Here is a 13388-nt window from a genome sequence, read left to right as displayed (position 1 = left end):
ATTATTCATTTGCTTTGTGCTTCTGTGCGTACGTGTTTCATCTTCAGGCACATTTTGTACCTGAAAGCTTGCTAGAACAAAGACTAAACTGGCACTGTATCATTCAGAATCTTCTTTTCAGATGCAAAAACTTGTAAGTCAGAAAGAGCTGTAAGCAAATATGTAAGAACTGGGATCCAGATACAAGGTGACAAGGACCTAGATGTCTATCTTCCCAAAGGGATCTCAAGAAACTAAAGGTCCCTCCTTCTATAAAGGATAACAAGCTTATGATAAAGAAGAATATAAATACAGGGATATAGAGCTGAACTCTTTAAAAGATAGAGTACATGATCCCCAATATGTGAATGATTATTTATTGGAAAATGAAGTAGGATTATTCAACTCTGCTTTAATATGTAGAATCTACCTTGGGAATTCCTACCTATGTGCCCATTCTTTTCTATGCATTCTTATAGCCAACCCAGAAGAGTTTATCACTGTTCTGTGCTCCTAGAACATTCCATAGAAAGTACATTTATACCACCATTATAGCTCTTGAGAAACTGTGTAATAGTTATGAGCCTATGTCCTCCTCTGGTTATGACTTCGGCAAGGAATTCCTAATGCCTAAACACATTTCTAGCATGTCATAAGTACTAAGTAAGCTTTTTGGATGAGTGAATAAATGAATGAAGAAAGAAATGGATAAATTAGCCAGCTTGAAGTGTTAGTCAATCAGTTGTATCCAGCTCTTTGCAATAACAGGGACTGAAGCCCGCCAGGCTCCTCTGTCCATGGAATTCTCCAGGCAAGAATACTGGAGTGGGTTGACATTCCCTTCTCCAGGGGATCTTCCCAACCAGGGATCAAACCTGGGTCTCCTGCATTGCAAGCAGATTCTTTACCATGTCAATCAATATTTTCTAGAAGGGCTTTCCCATGATGGGATGTTTAGCTCTCAAAGTTGTGACTTTTATAATTAATGGAAAGACTGGGAAAGGCTGGCTGAGGACACACTGTCTCCCAGATCCTTTTTTACTTTAGTTTTACAGATGAAACACTGGGAATCAAACAGCTTGAGTAACTTACTCAAGGCTCTTAGATAGTAAAGGGTGAAACCAGAATTCAAACATCGACTTGTATACACCCCACTCTTATGTTTTTCCTTGGAAGACATTCTCTTTCCAAGGCACTGCTTAAGCAGAGACTGAAACATGGTCTAAAAGGTGATGGAGAAGAGGTGAAAGGTCAGATTAGAGCACTAACTGACTCTGTGTTCAACAGAGTTATACCACTCTTGGAAGAAGAAATTACACAAGAATCTATGTCTCTGCAAACTTAACACCTAGCAAGGGATACAATGATACTTCTTAAAAGATGATGACTCATTGGCTACAGCAAGTTTGGAGGTACAAAGGGAAAAGAAAATATTCAGTTTTTCAGCTGAATGTCTATAAAATGTAGTTATTGATCTTTAAATCTATTGTTAAAGTCTTACTTCATATTTCTAAAGCCAAAGAGTCTCCTTTGTGACCAACAATAGAAAACTATCTCCATCTTCCATTAAGATCCTTACTGCCCTTTCCATATGGAAAGTTGGCAACTGTGTTAGAAAGCAATTATCTTTCATTTCTAGTGGAGGGCTCAGCAACACTTAATTAATTCTTTCCCTTTAAAGTTCAGTATTATTACTTTCTGGAGAAATTCCAGATTTTAACAGCTAAACCATCCAGAAATAGATGAGGCTTAAGTGACTGAAGAGAATTCTATTTTGCATCCATGCATCTGAGGGCCCTTGGTATGACTCCAAGAGGCAATCTAAGCCATGTAGCAAGCTATGTGAATGCCCACGGTTTGGTGGAAACACAAAGAATTGTTCCTAGTGACTTGTGATCAGAAACAGAGTCCTCAATCTCAATGAGCCAGCGTTTAATGTTAAATTGGAGGGAAGACTACTGAAACACTTGACTGCTTCAATTTTTACATGAGAAAGAATAAAAATGTTCGATCATCAGAGTAGAAAGAATAAGATGTCCAAATGAGGCGTATGGAATTTTTCTGCTTCTTTTTGCCAAAATGGTCCATATCAAATTTAATACTAAGGACAATAATTTGAGGACAAATTAGTGCAGAAGAGCATTGTTGGTTAAAATTGCCATGTCTGAGATTCAGTTTCTGAGATTCAACTCTTGAGAACCAATGCAATATAATCCTTGCCCTTGAAGAAACCTGCTCTTAGAAGGAGGATGATGTGTATATACACTGTAAATTTACAATTGCAATATTACCTAAAAATAAAGGTAACATTCATGAAGAACTTTCTTTGAACTATGTGATTTACATATAAGCATACTGTATTCTTTAGCTCAGTGGATCTCTACACTGTAGCTATACAGGTGGTCATTTTCCTCTTGTCCTTGCATATATCAGACTTGCTCTGGCCTCAGGACATTTGTACTTGTTGCCCCTGCTCATGTTTTAATCTCTAGATCAAATATTTTCTCTTCATAAATGTTTCTATCACTTCTGGAGCATAAAGATTCCTTTCCAACTTCACCATGTGTCTCTCCCCATTCTGTAGCCTTGTTCATTTTCTTTATTCCAGATTTTAACAACTATTCCATTCCGTTATTTCTTTTTTTTTCCCCCCTGCCTATTTTCTGTTTTCCTTACTTTATTGAAGTAAGTTTTGTGAAAGCAAGTCTCTAGGCTGCCTTCCATCTCCACTGAATCCTTAAGAGTCTGAAATAGTTTTTGGCTCATATCAGGTACTCCATAAATATTTTTAGAATGAATGAATGATGATTGGATGAATGCATTTTTCAATTAAAAAAACTCTCAGGGAAAAAGAGATTTCTACTCACCTGTACCACACCTGTACAGGAATCCAAAAAGATACAGCCTTTGGGTTCTTTGGATATTTTTTCATCTTTGTAAAAATTCATGATGTAGGAATTATCTGGCAACTGAGTCAGCTGGAAGAAGCGCTTTTTGAATGACTAAATAAAGGAAAAAAATATGAGGAAGTAGTTCAAATTCATGGAAATTAGAATTTTCTAATTCCTTCAAGAATACTACATTTCTTGAGCACTGTTCTGAGAAGAGCATCTTCCTTTCTCATAAATAAAATATGACACGAAACACAAACTCAGTGCAAATAGCTCACCTCAGTTGTGTGACTAAAGAGGGGGTGGGTGTCACGAAAGGTGGCAGAAACGAAAATGAGTCTCTATGTCTCCTTACCCGAACAGTAACGGTGTTGTTCACGGTGCTGTTAAAATTCCCCTTGTAGAGCCAACCAGACTTGAAAACTCCGGTCCCTCCCGTTCCCCCTCCGCCCTTGGAAGATGAGTGGGAAGTGGTATCCTGTACAAAAGGCATCATTAGCATCACAGCAATCTTTGTGAATCCCAGATCTTAGACACTGCACTTAAAAATGAGACTCCCTTTTTCTCTGACTCATCTGAAATAATCATGTTCAATTTCAAAACAAATGTGATTCGTTTTGTCTAAAAACTCTCACACCAACGGTTACTGCAGCTTTAGGAGAAACTAGTCTGAATTTCAAACATGTTAGATAGGACCTAATTATCCTCATGTTTTAAACATTTCACTCTCAACCATTTACTTACTTCATCCTTATCAGCATCTTCATGGTCAACCTCAAAGGAATGTGAAGGAAGTTTCTCTGGTTTGTATTCTGCTCTGATATTAAAAAAAAGAAGAAAAAAGATTCTGATTTGTCATTTGAGACATTGCTTTCAGCTGAGTAACAGCTTCTTATAGACTTTTATAAAATAATGTTATCTCACGTGGGGCCATTTTCTTTGGAAGTACTAACTTGCCCCCTACACCATTATATCTTATCTCCAGTAAATAAATCTCCATTTTAAATGACAGAGTTACTATTTGCACAGATTTACACATGTCCTTTTTAATTAGATGAAGGCAAATGGGACAATTTTAAGGCCTTGGTGATTTATATTTTTATTCTTCCACATTTTGAAGTGGAATATAACACAGCAATATTTTCATTTTTTTTTTTTTTCCTTTTGCTTTTATGTGACATGCTCAAGGCTTATAGGATGGTCATTTGAAAACCAGCCACTACTCTGGCCACTAGGCTGTGCTGGTCCCCAACCCTGGTGTCTCCCAAAAGTCTGCACCAATGTGACTTAGCGGGCATTTGTGCTCACTTTAGGCATTTCCATGGTAGCACAGAAAACACCTCTCAGTCAGAGCATTGCTGATCAGCCCAAAGGAGCAAGAGTGTTCACTTGGCTCTACAAATGGTAAAATAAGACAGAAATAAATGTTCCTTGACTTAATTCTATCTCATAACACATGGTTGAATGGAACCCAGATAGAATCATCCAAACTTCAGGCATTCTTTTATACCAAGCTAGAAAATCCTACATGAAGGATTTGCAAGGTAGAGCCTTTTCTTTGAAATGACTTCTATTATGTAGAAGCAACCCATGAGCACATTCAGTATTTCCATTGCAAATGGTTTCCTATGTTGGTGGTATTCCAGATAGTAAGGTGAATAACCAAGGACTCTTTATATGAATATACATACATGAAAGTTAAAGTATTAATCGCTCAGTGGTGTCTGACTCTTTGCGACCCCATGGACTGTGGCCTCTGTCCATGGTATTCTCCAGGCCAGAATACTGGAGTGGGTAGCCATTCCCTTCTCCAAGGGATCTTCCTGACCCAGGGATCAAACCCAGGTCTCCCACATTGCAGGCAGATTCTTTACCAGCTGAGGCTCAAGGGAAGCCCAAGAATACTGGAGTGCTAGCCTATCCCTTCCCTAGCAGATATTCCTGACCCAGGAATTGAACTGGGGTCTCCTGCATTGCAGGTGGATTCTTTACCAACTGAGCTATCAGGGAAGCACACTTATACAGGTATTCATAGAATCACCAAACTGTTCATTCACAGAGAAATTCAGTGGATTCAAATGAATTCAAAATATCCTTTACCCTTCTTCTGAAAGACCTAAAAATGCCCATTCCTACTTCACAGTAGAGGAAGTCAGAACACAAAAAGAACAGTAACCTTGCTACTAAATTGTGAAAAGCCTGAAATCAGAACCACGGTCTCCACACCTGATAAATATGTTTTTTTTCCCCTCTATTGTGGTAAAATATACATAACAGAAGAATTTCTATTTTAACTATTTTCATGTGCACAGTTCAGTAGCATTAAGTAGATTCATACTATATGCCCATTGTCACTGACCATCTCCAGACCATTTTAATTCCCAAACTGACTCTGTATCCATTAGACAATAACTTTCCACTTCCTCCTTTCCTCAGTCCTGGGTTATCATTGTTCTTACTTGCTGTCTCTAGGTTTTTGACTATTCTAAGTACATCTTATGAGTGGAATAAGGCAACATTTATCTTTTTGTGTCTGGCTTACTTTATTAGAATAATGTCTTCAAGGTTCATTCATATAGTGGAGTGTATCAAGAGTTCACTCCTTTTTAAGGCTGAGTAATATTCCATTGTAACCTGATAAGAGTTTGTGCCCCCAAAGTAATTTCCACGAAGGTATCCTGAATCCACAGAATTAGGACCCTTTCCCTGTAGACTCTGAGTATACGTCTCTTATGATGTTTGCCTGGTTCTGTTATTTGGACACTTGTCTTAGCCCTCCATCTGATTATACATTTCTTAAAGCCAGAGACTCGAATGAAGTCCCATCTACATCCTGGCTTTTTTTCTTTCCTGTTGCAGACATACTCAAGATTCACTGTTGATTGAATTATTGATAAGCAAGGTGAACAGGGATAATATGAAAAGGCATACTTTAAAACTTTGTTTTTGTAAGGGATCGTGGTGATATTCTTTTTAGCAGTGGACACATTCTGAGTGATCAAAATCCTGAGCCAACTCCAACATGTTAAATAGGTTTTTATTTATTTATTTTAATTAATTTTTATTGGAGTATAGTTGCTTTACAATGTTGTGTTAATGTCTACTGTACGGTAAAGTGGATCAGCTCTTTGTATACATCTATACCCTCTTTTTTGGATTTCCTTCCCATTTAGGTCACCACAGAGCACTGAGCAGAATACCTTGTGCTATACAGTAGTTTCTCATTAGTCATCTATTTTATACACAGTATCAATAATGTGTATATATATATATATAAATATAAATCCCAATTCATCCCACCTCAACTTTTCCCATTTGGTGTCCATATGTTTGTTCTCTATGCCTGTAAATAGGTTTTTAAAAAGTATCTTATTATTTATTTTATAAATAAATACTGAATTTACTTTATAAATTTAAATTATTTTATAAATTCAAATTAATGGAAGTTGCTTGCTACCAAAATTCATAACTAATAAATATAAAGCTATTCTGGTGTACACAGTACTTGATTATTATAAATGATATATGGAGTCTCAGTTCAGCCCTAATTCCGATTTATTTCTCTATTTTGTTTTGGTTGCATAGTCCTGTTAGGACATTCCAGCACCCATAGATGCTGCTGCTGCTGCTAAGTTGCTTCAGTCGTATCCGACTCTGTGCAACCCCAGAGACGGCAGCCCACCAGGCTCCCCCGTCCCTGGGATTCTCCAGGCAAGAACACTGGAGTGGGTTGCCATTTCCTTCTCCAATGCATGAAAGTGAAAAGTGAAAGTCAAGTCGCTCAGTGGTGTCTGACTCTCAGCAACCCCATGGACTGCAGCCTACCAGGCTCCTCCATCCATGGGATTTTCCAGGCAAGACTACTGGAGTGGGGTGCCATTGCCTTCTCCGATCCATAGATAAATAGCTGTAAATAGTAACAGTCTAATTTAAAAGCCAGAGGTTTAAAAGAAGAGTGGTAGGAAATGTGTATTTCAAAGTTATTAACCCCACAGGTTCTGACACATGGTCAGTGATCAATAAACATTTGTTAATTAATGTGTATGAATTTACTTGCTATGTGTTAGTCCAAATTTCAAAAACGTATTAATATATAATACAACCTTCTTCATCCATGATTTATCTGAAAGCTCAAAAATATATACCAAGAGCGCAGAAATTTTGTACTAAAGTCTTAATATGTACTAAGTAGCACATTTGTTGTTGTTTAGTTGCTAAGTTATGTCTGACTCTTTCGCGACCTCATGGACTGTAGTCCGCCAGGCTTCTCTGTTCATAGGACTTCCCAGGCAAGAATAATGGAGTGAGTTGCCATTTCCTCCTCCAGGGGATCTTCCCGACCCAGGGATCGAACCTATGCCTCCTGCATTGGCAGTTGGATTCTTTACCACTAAGCCACCTGAGAAGCTGGAGTAGCACATTGCTTTTTATTAAATTGTATGCACATATAATCAGACTTTTGTACACAAATACCGGGGATCCATGTCTCATCTAATCTTGCTATTTTGCTGAGAAGATGAGGTTCGTAACAGTTACTCACAGAAACACATAGTGAAACAGATGAGGTCAGACACTTTATCTCTGAAATGTTACTTCTTGTATTAAGGACAAGTAAGTCTAAACCATCTTTAATAAGCATGTTAAGTATGATGGCAGCCATTTTTCTCTTCCAAAGGATTCCTGGTGTATCTAGTTCTTTCTGCTTCTTGCAAAACCTTAGAGATACTCAAGTCCATCTGTGCCAGCTGCCCTGATGTTAACTTGTTCTGCCTCTTTTGTTAGGGCCAGGTGGTGCTGATGGTAACGGACCCACCTACCAATGCAGGAGACGTAAGAGACACGGGTTCTATCCCTGGATTGGGAAGACCCCCAAAGGAGGCACGGCAACCCATTCCAGTTTTCTTGCCTAGTGAATCCCATGGACAGAGGACCCTGGCGGGCTACGGTCCATAGGGTTGCAAAGAGTTGAACACGACTGAAGTGACTTAGCGTGCATGCGTGCAAATCAGAAGGCAGAACACTGATGTAGCAGACCACACTGTTATTTTGGGACTCCTGAGAAGTTCCTTCTATCACACCTAAAATTCTCTTCCTCTCCTTAACAATGTCCTGACACTCCTTGAACCAGAAGTAGTCCCTTTTGCCTTTTCATTTGATTGGCAAAAGAAAACTGTGAAACACGACCCTTTCCTCAACCTCTGCTCCCGTGACAGGTGACAGGTTGCCTGAGATTCAAAGGCAAGTTCAAAGGGCTGATTTCAGAGCAATTACTTGAAGTATTTTGTCTGTAGAGGAGGAGAAATGAGTGTTCCAGAATTCTTAAAATGATGGCAGGGCAGTAAAGGCACTATTAAGAAACATCCCAGGTGAAAGATAAAGGGATGAGTAGGGAAAACTGAGGATATGGCAACAGAGACAACTTTGAAGACAGAAGGTCAATATTTGGCCCCAAGGTGGCCCTAAACTATATGCTAGTCCTTCTCTGTCCATCTCCCTTTGACCTGGACACTATTCATTTCTGAACTCTTTATTCTGTCATCTTTTTTCATGTGATTTATCCTTTCTTCTCTTTCTCATAAAAGAATAATTTTATAGATATTTGATAATTGTGGCTTGAAACAGTGGCCATGTTCTACAGTCTATCATTTCTGCAAAGATATTTATAAAAGTGTAAAGAAAGGAGAGAAGGAACAGCCTTTCAAATTAGTAATGAAATAACAAAGAATTAAGGAAACAAAGTCGGGCTTTCATGAATCTCAAATGTATAAGGCTAAATACTTGTGAGGGTTTTTCCACAAATCTCTCAGCAGAGAACTGGGAATTGAGACAACCTTAAAAGGACAGACACAATTTCACAAAAGTCCATGATCTTAAAGTGACTTATGCACAGCTTAACTCAAAATGCTGTATCCACAGTTCCACAGGGATTGAACCCAAGTCTCTTGCATCTCTTGCAATAGTAGGCAGGTTCCTTACCACTGTGCCACCTGGGAAGCCCCCAGATATAGTAGATCCACACAAAGGAATATTGCTCAGAAGGAGAAAGGATTTACCAATACATGTAACAATGTGGGTATCACTCAAAAACATCATGCTGAGTCAAAGAAGTTGGAAACACAGAAATACATACAGCATGATTCCAACGTGATGAAGTTTTAGAACTAGTAATACTAATCTGTAGTGAAGAAAATCAGAACAATGGTTGTCTCTGGGGAGAGAGGAAAGTAGGGGTGAGGACTGACCAGGAAGGGGCAGCAATGGGCTCTTTGCAGCTGATGATTATGTCCCTTATCTTAGTAGTGTTTTCAGACGCACAGGTATGTACATAATTAAAGCCATCCAATGGTTCACTTACAACGTGTGTCTTTTCTCCTAAAGTTTCCCTCAAAAGACAAAAAAGTAAACTATAAACATACGTATCTCTAGCTAATGGTATGCATTCTAAAGTGTTTAGAAAGGCAACATACAGTGTGTTGATATTTTAAACTCACTTTGAAATGGTCAAAATAGAAGACGGACTGATAAGACAGCTAGATGCATGGGTGGATGAACAGATAATGTCATAAAATACATATACAGCAAAAATAGCAAAATGCAAAAGATACATTCTAGATGGTAGGAATATGGGTGCTGATTGTATAAGTTTTCCAAAACTTTTTGTATGTTTGAAAATTTGCATAATAGAATATAGGGGGGATTTTTTAAAAAAGTGTTGAAGAAAGTATCTAAAGAGTGATGAACATGACATCTCTTGAATTTTTTTAATACCAAGAAAAATTTTCTAAAAATGTACACTATTGATACTCCGTGTAAAACAGACAACTAATGAGGATATACTGTACAGCACAGGGAGCTCTACTTAATCCACTGTGGTGACCTGAATGGGAAGGAAGTCCAAAAGGGGGAGGGGAACCTATGTATATGTATGATTCACTCACTTTGCTATATAGTAGACACTAATACCCGAGAAGGCACTGGTGACCCACTCCAATACTCTTGCCTGGAAAATCCCATGGACAGAGGAGCCTGGTGGGCTGCAGTCCTTGGGTCACAAAGAGTGGGACACGACTGAGCGACTTGACTTTCACTTTTCACTTTCATGCATTGGAGAAGGAAATGGCAACCCACTCCAGTGTTCTTGCCTGGAGAATCCCAGGGACGGGGGAGCCTGGTGGGCTGCCGTCTATGGGGTCACAGAGTCAGACATGACTGATACGACTTGGCAGCAGCAGCAGCAGACACTAATACAACACTGTAAAGCAACTATACTCCAATAATAATTAATTAAAATTATACAAAAATATGTGCAACTATTCTCAAATGCTGAGGATGAATTTCTCAAGTATTTTCCCCTGGCATTTCAAGGACAGATGATTCTGAAAAGAGAGAAAGGGGCTTCATACAAACACTGAAAACAATTTTTTAAATTTGTAAAGTTTCACAAGTTGTAATGTTACAATACTACAACTTGTGAAGTCTCAAAACTCTTTCATAAAAACCAAATTTTCTTTAAGCTTTCCTTTTTATCACTTAAGTATTATGATACAAAAAATTATATGATAGACAGATAAGACCAATAAGGTCTCTAGCAAAACAGAGCCACTGCATTAATCCTTAGTGATATTCATGCAGACCTTATTGTTCATTAAAAAATATGTGCAGATTAGTGAATGTCAATTTAGGTCATATCCCGGGTGGGGGATAGGTCAATGGGAATGCTCTTTTACTGTCAGATTTTCTTAAATCTAAGTTTGCTTGGTCAAATTCACTATGAGTTGAGAGTGGTCTTAATTTTTGGAGGCGTTCTTCCTTGTCACTAAATGATCCAGTTACCAGACAGCACCTGTCACTTAGAAGACCTGTGATAATGCCAACCATGTATTAGAAATTAAATCCCCAAGTGGAGAAGGCTCGCCCTCTAAGGAAGGAGAGAGTAGATAATAAAGCATAAATTAACAAGATAATTTCCCAGGATGGAAATGGTTTTGAAGAAAATTAAAGAGAAGAAGGCCTCTCCCAGGTGGCTCAGCTGTAAAGAATCTGCCTGTTAAGCAGGAGACGCAGGAGATGCGGTTTTGATGCCTGGGTTGGGAAGACTCCCTGGAGGAGGAAATGGTAACCCACTCTAGAATTCTTTCCTGGAGAAAGAATTCTTTCCTCTGTCCCAGGGACAGGGGAGCCTAGTGGGCTACAGTCTATGGGGTCTCAAAAGAGTCAGATATGACTCAGCAACTAAACAACATCAACAAAGAGAAAAGAACGATCAAGGCAGAGGTGGTAGAAGCCAGGTTTAGAAAGGGTGGTCACAGATGGCCATTTCCGTTGAGAAGGAGAAGAAGCCGTGCCTGTGATGATCTGGGGGAAGATCATCCTGGCACAGTGAATGGTGAGCAAAGATCTTGAGGAAGATAGGCTTGCAGCCAGCATTCAGGAGAGCCCCGCTGGTGGGGCTGGAGCGCAGAGAGGGAGGGAGAGAGAGGGGGGGTGAGGTTAGCCTTGTAAGAAAGTGCCCTGGAGTGCGCTGGCAGAGCCTTTGGACCACTGCTGAGGCGTGGGGCTACTGAGAAGTCTTCTTTCCCACTCCCCTTCCCACTGACCCACAGGGCACAGCATTCCTGTTTTTATCGCTGCTCAGTTTCACATCTCTGGGGCTGTTAATCAATGACTGGTCTCTCTTCTGGAGATCATTTAAAGATAAGCCCCTCTGCTGGATGAAAGTAAAATTCTTCCCCTAATGGCACTGTAGGCCTTTGGGCTCCAGGTTTCGAGAGCTCAGCAGGGACTTCACTCTCTGGTGTCTGGATCCACAGTAGCTGCCATTTTGGTCAGTCTTATTTCTCATTTTTACACCCAAATTACCTCCTATGCCCCAAACAAGGAGTGTGGGGATACTTGAGTTGAGTGAGGTTGGGGGCAAGTTACCAACCCTTTTAGTGGTTTGGTTTGCTTTATACAACAAGGAAGACAGTTCCTACTCCGTGGGATCATGCGAATTAAATGAACATAAATACGGCACCCAGAACATTTCAGCTCACAGTGGACACTCAAGAAGTATTCTTTTATTAAAAAAAAATTTTTTTTGTTCCAAATCAGTCCAGCTAAACTGGTTCCATTTTATTTGCTCTTCTGTCAAGAAATATACTTTATGAAATTTTCTTCCTTATACCTACCCATCTGTGGTAAAACTTCTAAATATGTCGTATTATTCCTGTATTTTACCCCATGGATTAACAAAATCTGTGGCATCATATTTTTTGTTTGTTTCATAGTTTTTAAATTGAGATATAATTGATAGATGATGTTATACTAGTTTTGGGTGTACAAAGAAATGATTCTACATTTATATATATTGTGAAATGATGACCACAGTAAGTCTAGTTAACATCATCATCATACGTAGCTATTAAAAATTTTTTTTTTCTTGTGATGAGAACTTTTAAGATCTACTCTATTGGTGACTTTAGAATACTTCATAGGGTATAGTTAACTCTAGACACCAAACTGTACATTCCATTTCCATGACTCATTTATTTTATAATTGGAAGTTTGTACCTACTGATTTTCTTCGCCCCACCTCTGGCAACTATCAATCTGTTCTTTGTACCTGTGGGCTTGTTTTCTTTTCATTTTGTTTTAAAATTCCACATAAGTGAGATCCAAGGGCATTGTCTTTCTCTGACTTATTTCACTCAGCATAGTGCCCTTAAGGTCTACACATGTTGTCAAAACTGACAAATTGCGTTCTTTTTATGGCTTAACAGTATTCCGTTATGTATATATGCCACATTTTCTTTCTCCAGTCATCCATCAGGGGACACTTAAGTTGTTTCTGTGTCTTGGCTAGTGCAAATAATGCTGTAATGAACTTGGGGGGTGCGTACTTCTTTTTGAATTTGTGTTTTTGTTTTTTTCCAATAAATACCCAGAAGTGGAATTGCTGAATCATATGGTAGTTTTAATTTTAATTTTTTGAGGACTCGCCATACTCGTTTTCATGGTGGCTGTACCAGTTTACGTACCCACCAAGAGTGCACAGGGTTCCCTTTTCTCTACATCCTTAGCAGCACTTGCTATTTCTGGGTGGTTTGATTATAGCCATTCTGTCAAGTGTGAAGTGATAATTCATTGTGGTTTGATTTGCATTTCCCTGCTGATTAGTGATACAGAGCATCTTGTCATGTACTGGTTGGCCATTTGTGTGTCTTCTTTGGGAAAATGTCTAGTCAGATCCTCTGCTCATTTTAAAAATCAGATTATTGTATTTCTTTCTTTTTTTGCCATTGAGTTGTACGAATTATTTGTACATTTTGGATATTAACCTCTTATCAGATATATGATTTGTAAATATTTTCTCCCATTCAGTAGGTTGCTTTTTCATTATTTTGATGATTTCCTTTGCTGTGCAAAAGCTTTTAGTTTGATGGAATCTCACTTGCTTATTTGTCCTTTTGTTGCACACACACACACACACACACAAATTGCCAGAACCAATGTCAAGCAGCTTATCACCTATGTCTT

General features: G+C 38.8%; 1 protein-coding gene across 20 annotated transcripts in view; it reads right to left on the bottom strand.

The window, feature by feature from the left end:
• The window catches only part of DOCK10 (dedicator of cytokinesis 10), a 304405-nt gene that overhangs the window by 123371 nt on the left and 167646 nt on the right, over positions 1 to 13388 (bottom strand). For all 20 annotated transcript variants that reach the window (XR_015150938.1, XR_015150936.1, XR_015150933.1 and 17 more), the window contains exons 5-7: positions 3615 to 3687; positions 3226 to 3348; positions 2847 to 2981 (exon numbers count right to left, since the gene is read on the bottom strand). Coding sequence is in view for 16 of the 20 variants with exons in the window: in XM_086365856.1 (XP_086221982.1) it covers positions 2847 to 2981; positions 3226 to 3348; positions 3615 to 3687 (331 nt within the window). In the remaining 4 variants the exon portion in view is untranslated. The remainder of the gene's footprint in view (positions 1 to 2846; positions 2982 to 3225; positions 3349 to 3614; positions 3688 to 13388) is intronic.

The sequence above is a fragment of the Bos grunniens genome, chromosome 2 (assembly GCF_055505025.1).
Source record: "Bos grunniens cultivar Pamir isolate PY7600 chromosome 2, Bosgru_T2T1.0, whole genome shotgun sequence".
In the NCBI taxonomy this organism is placed as follows: domain Eukaryota; kingdom Metazoa; phylum Chordata; class Mammalia; order Artiodactyla; family Bovidae; genus Bos; species Bos grunniens.
Note: the sequence above shows the minus strand (reverse complement) of the source record. Positions and strands in the feature narration are given on the sequence as shown.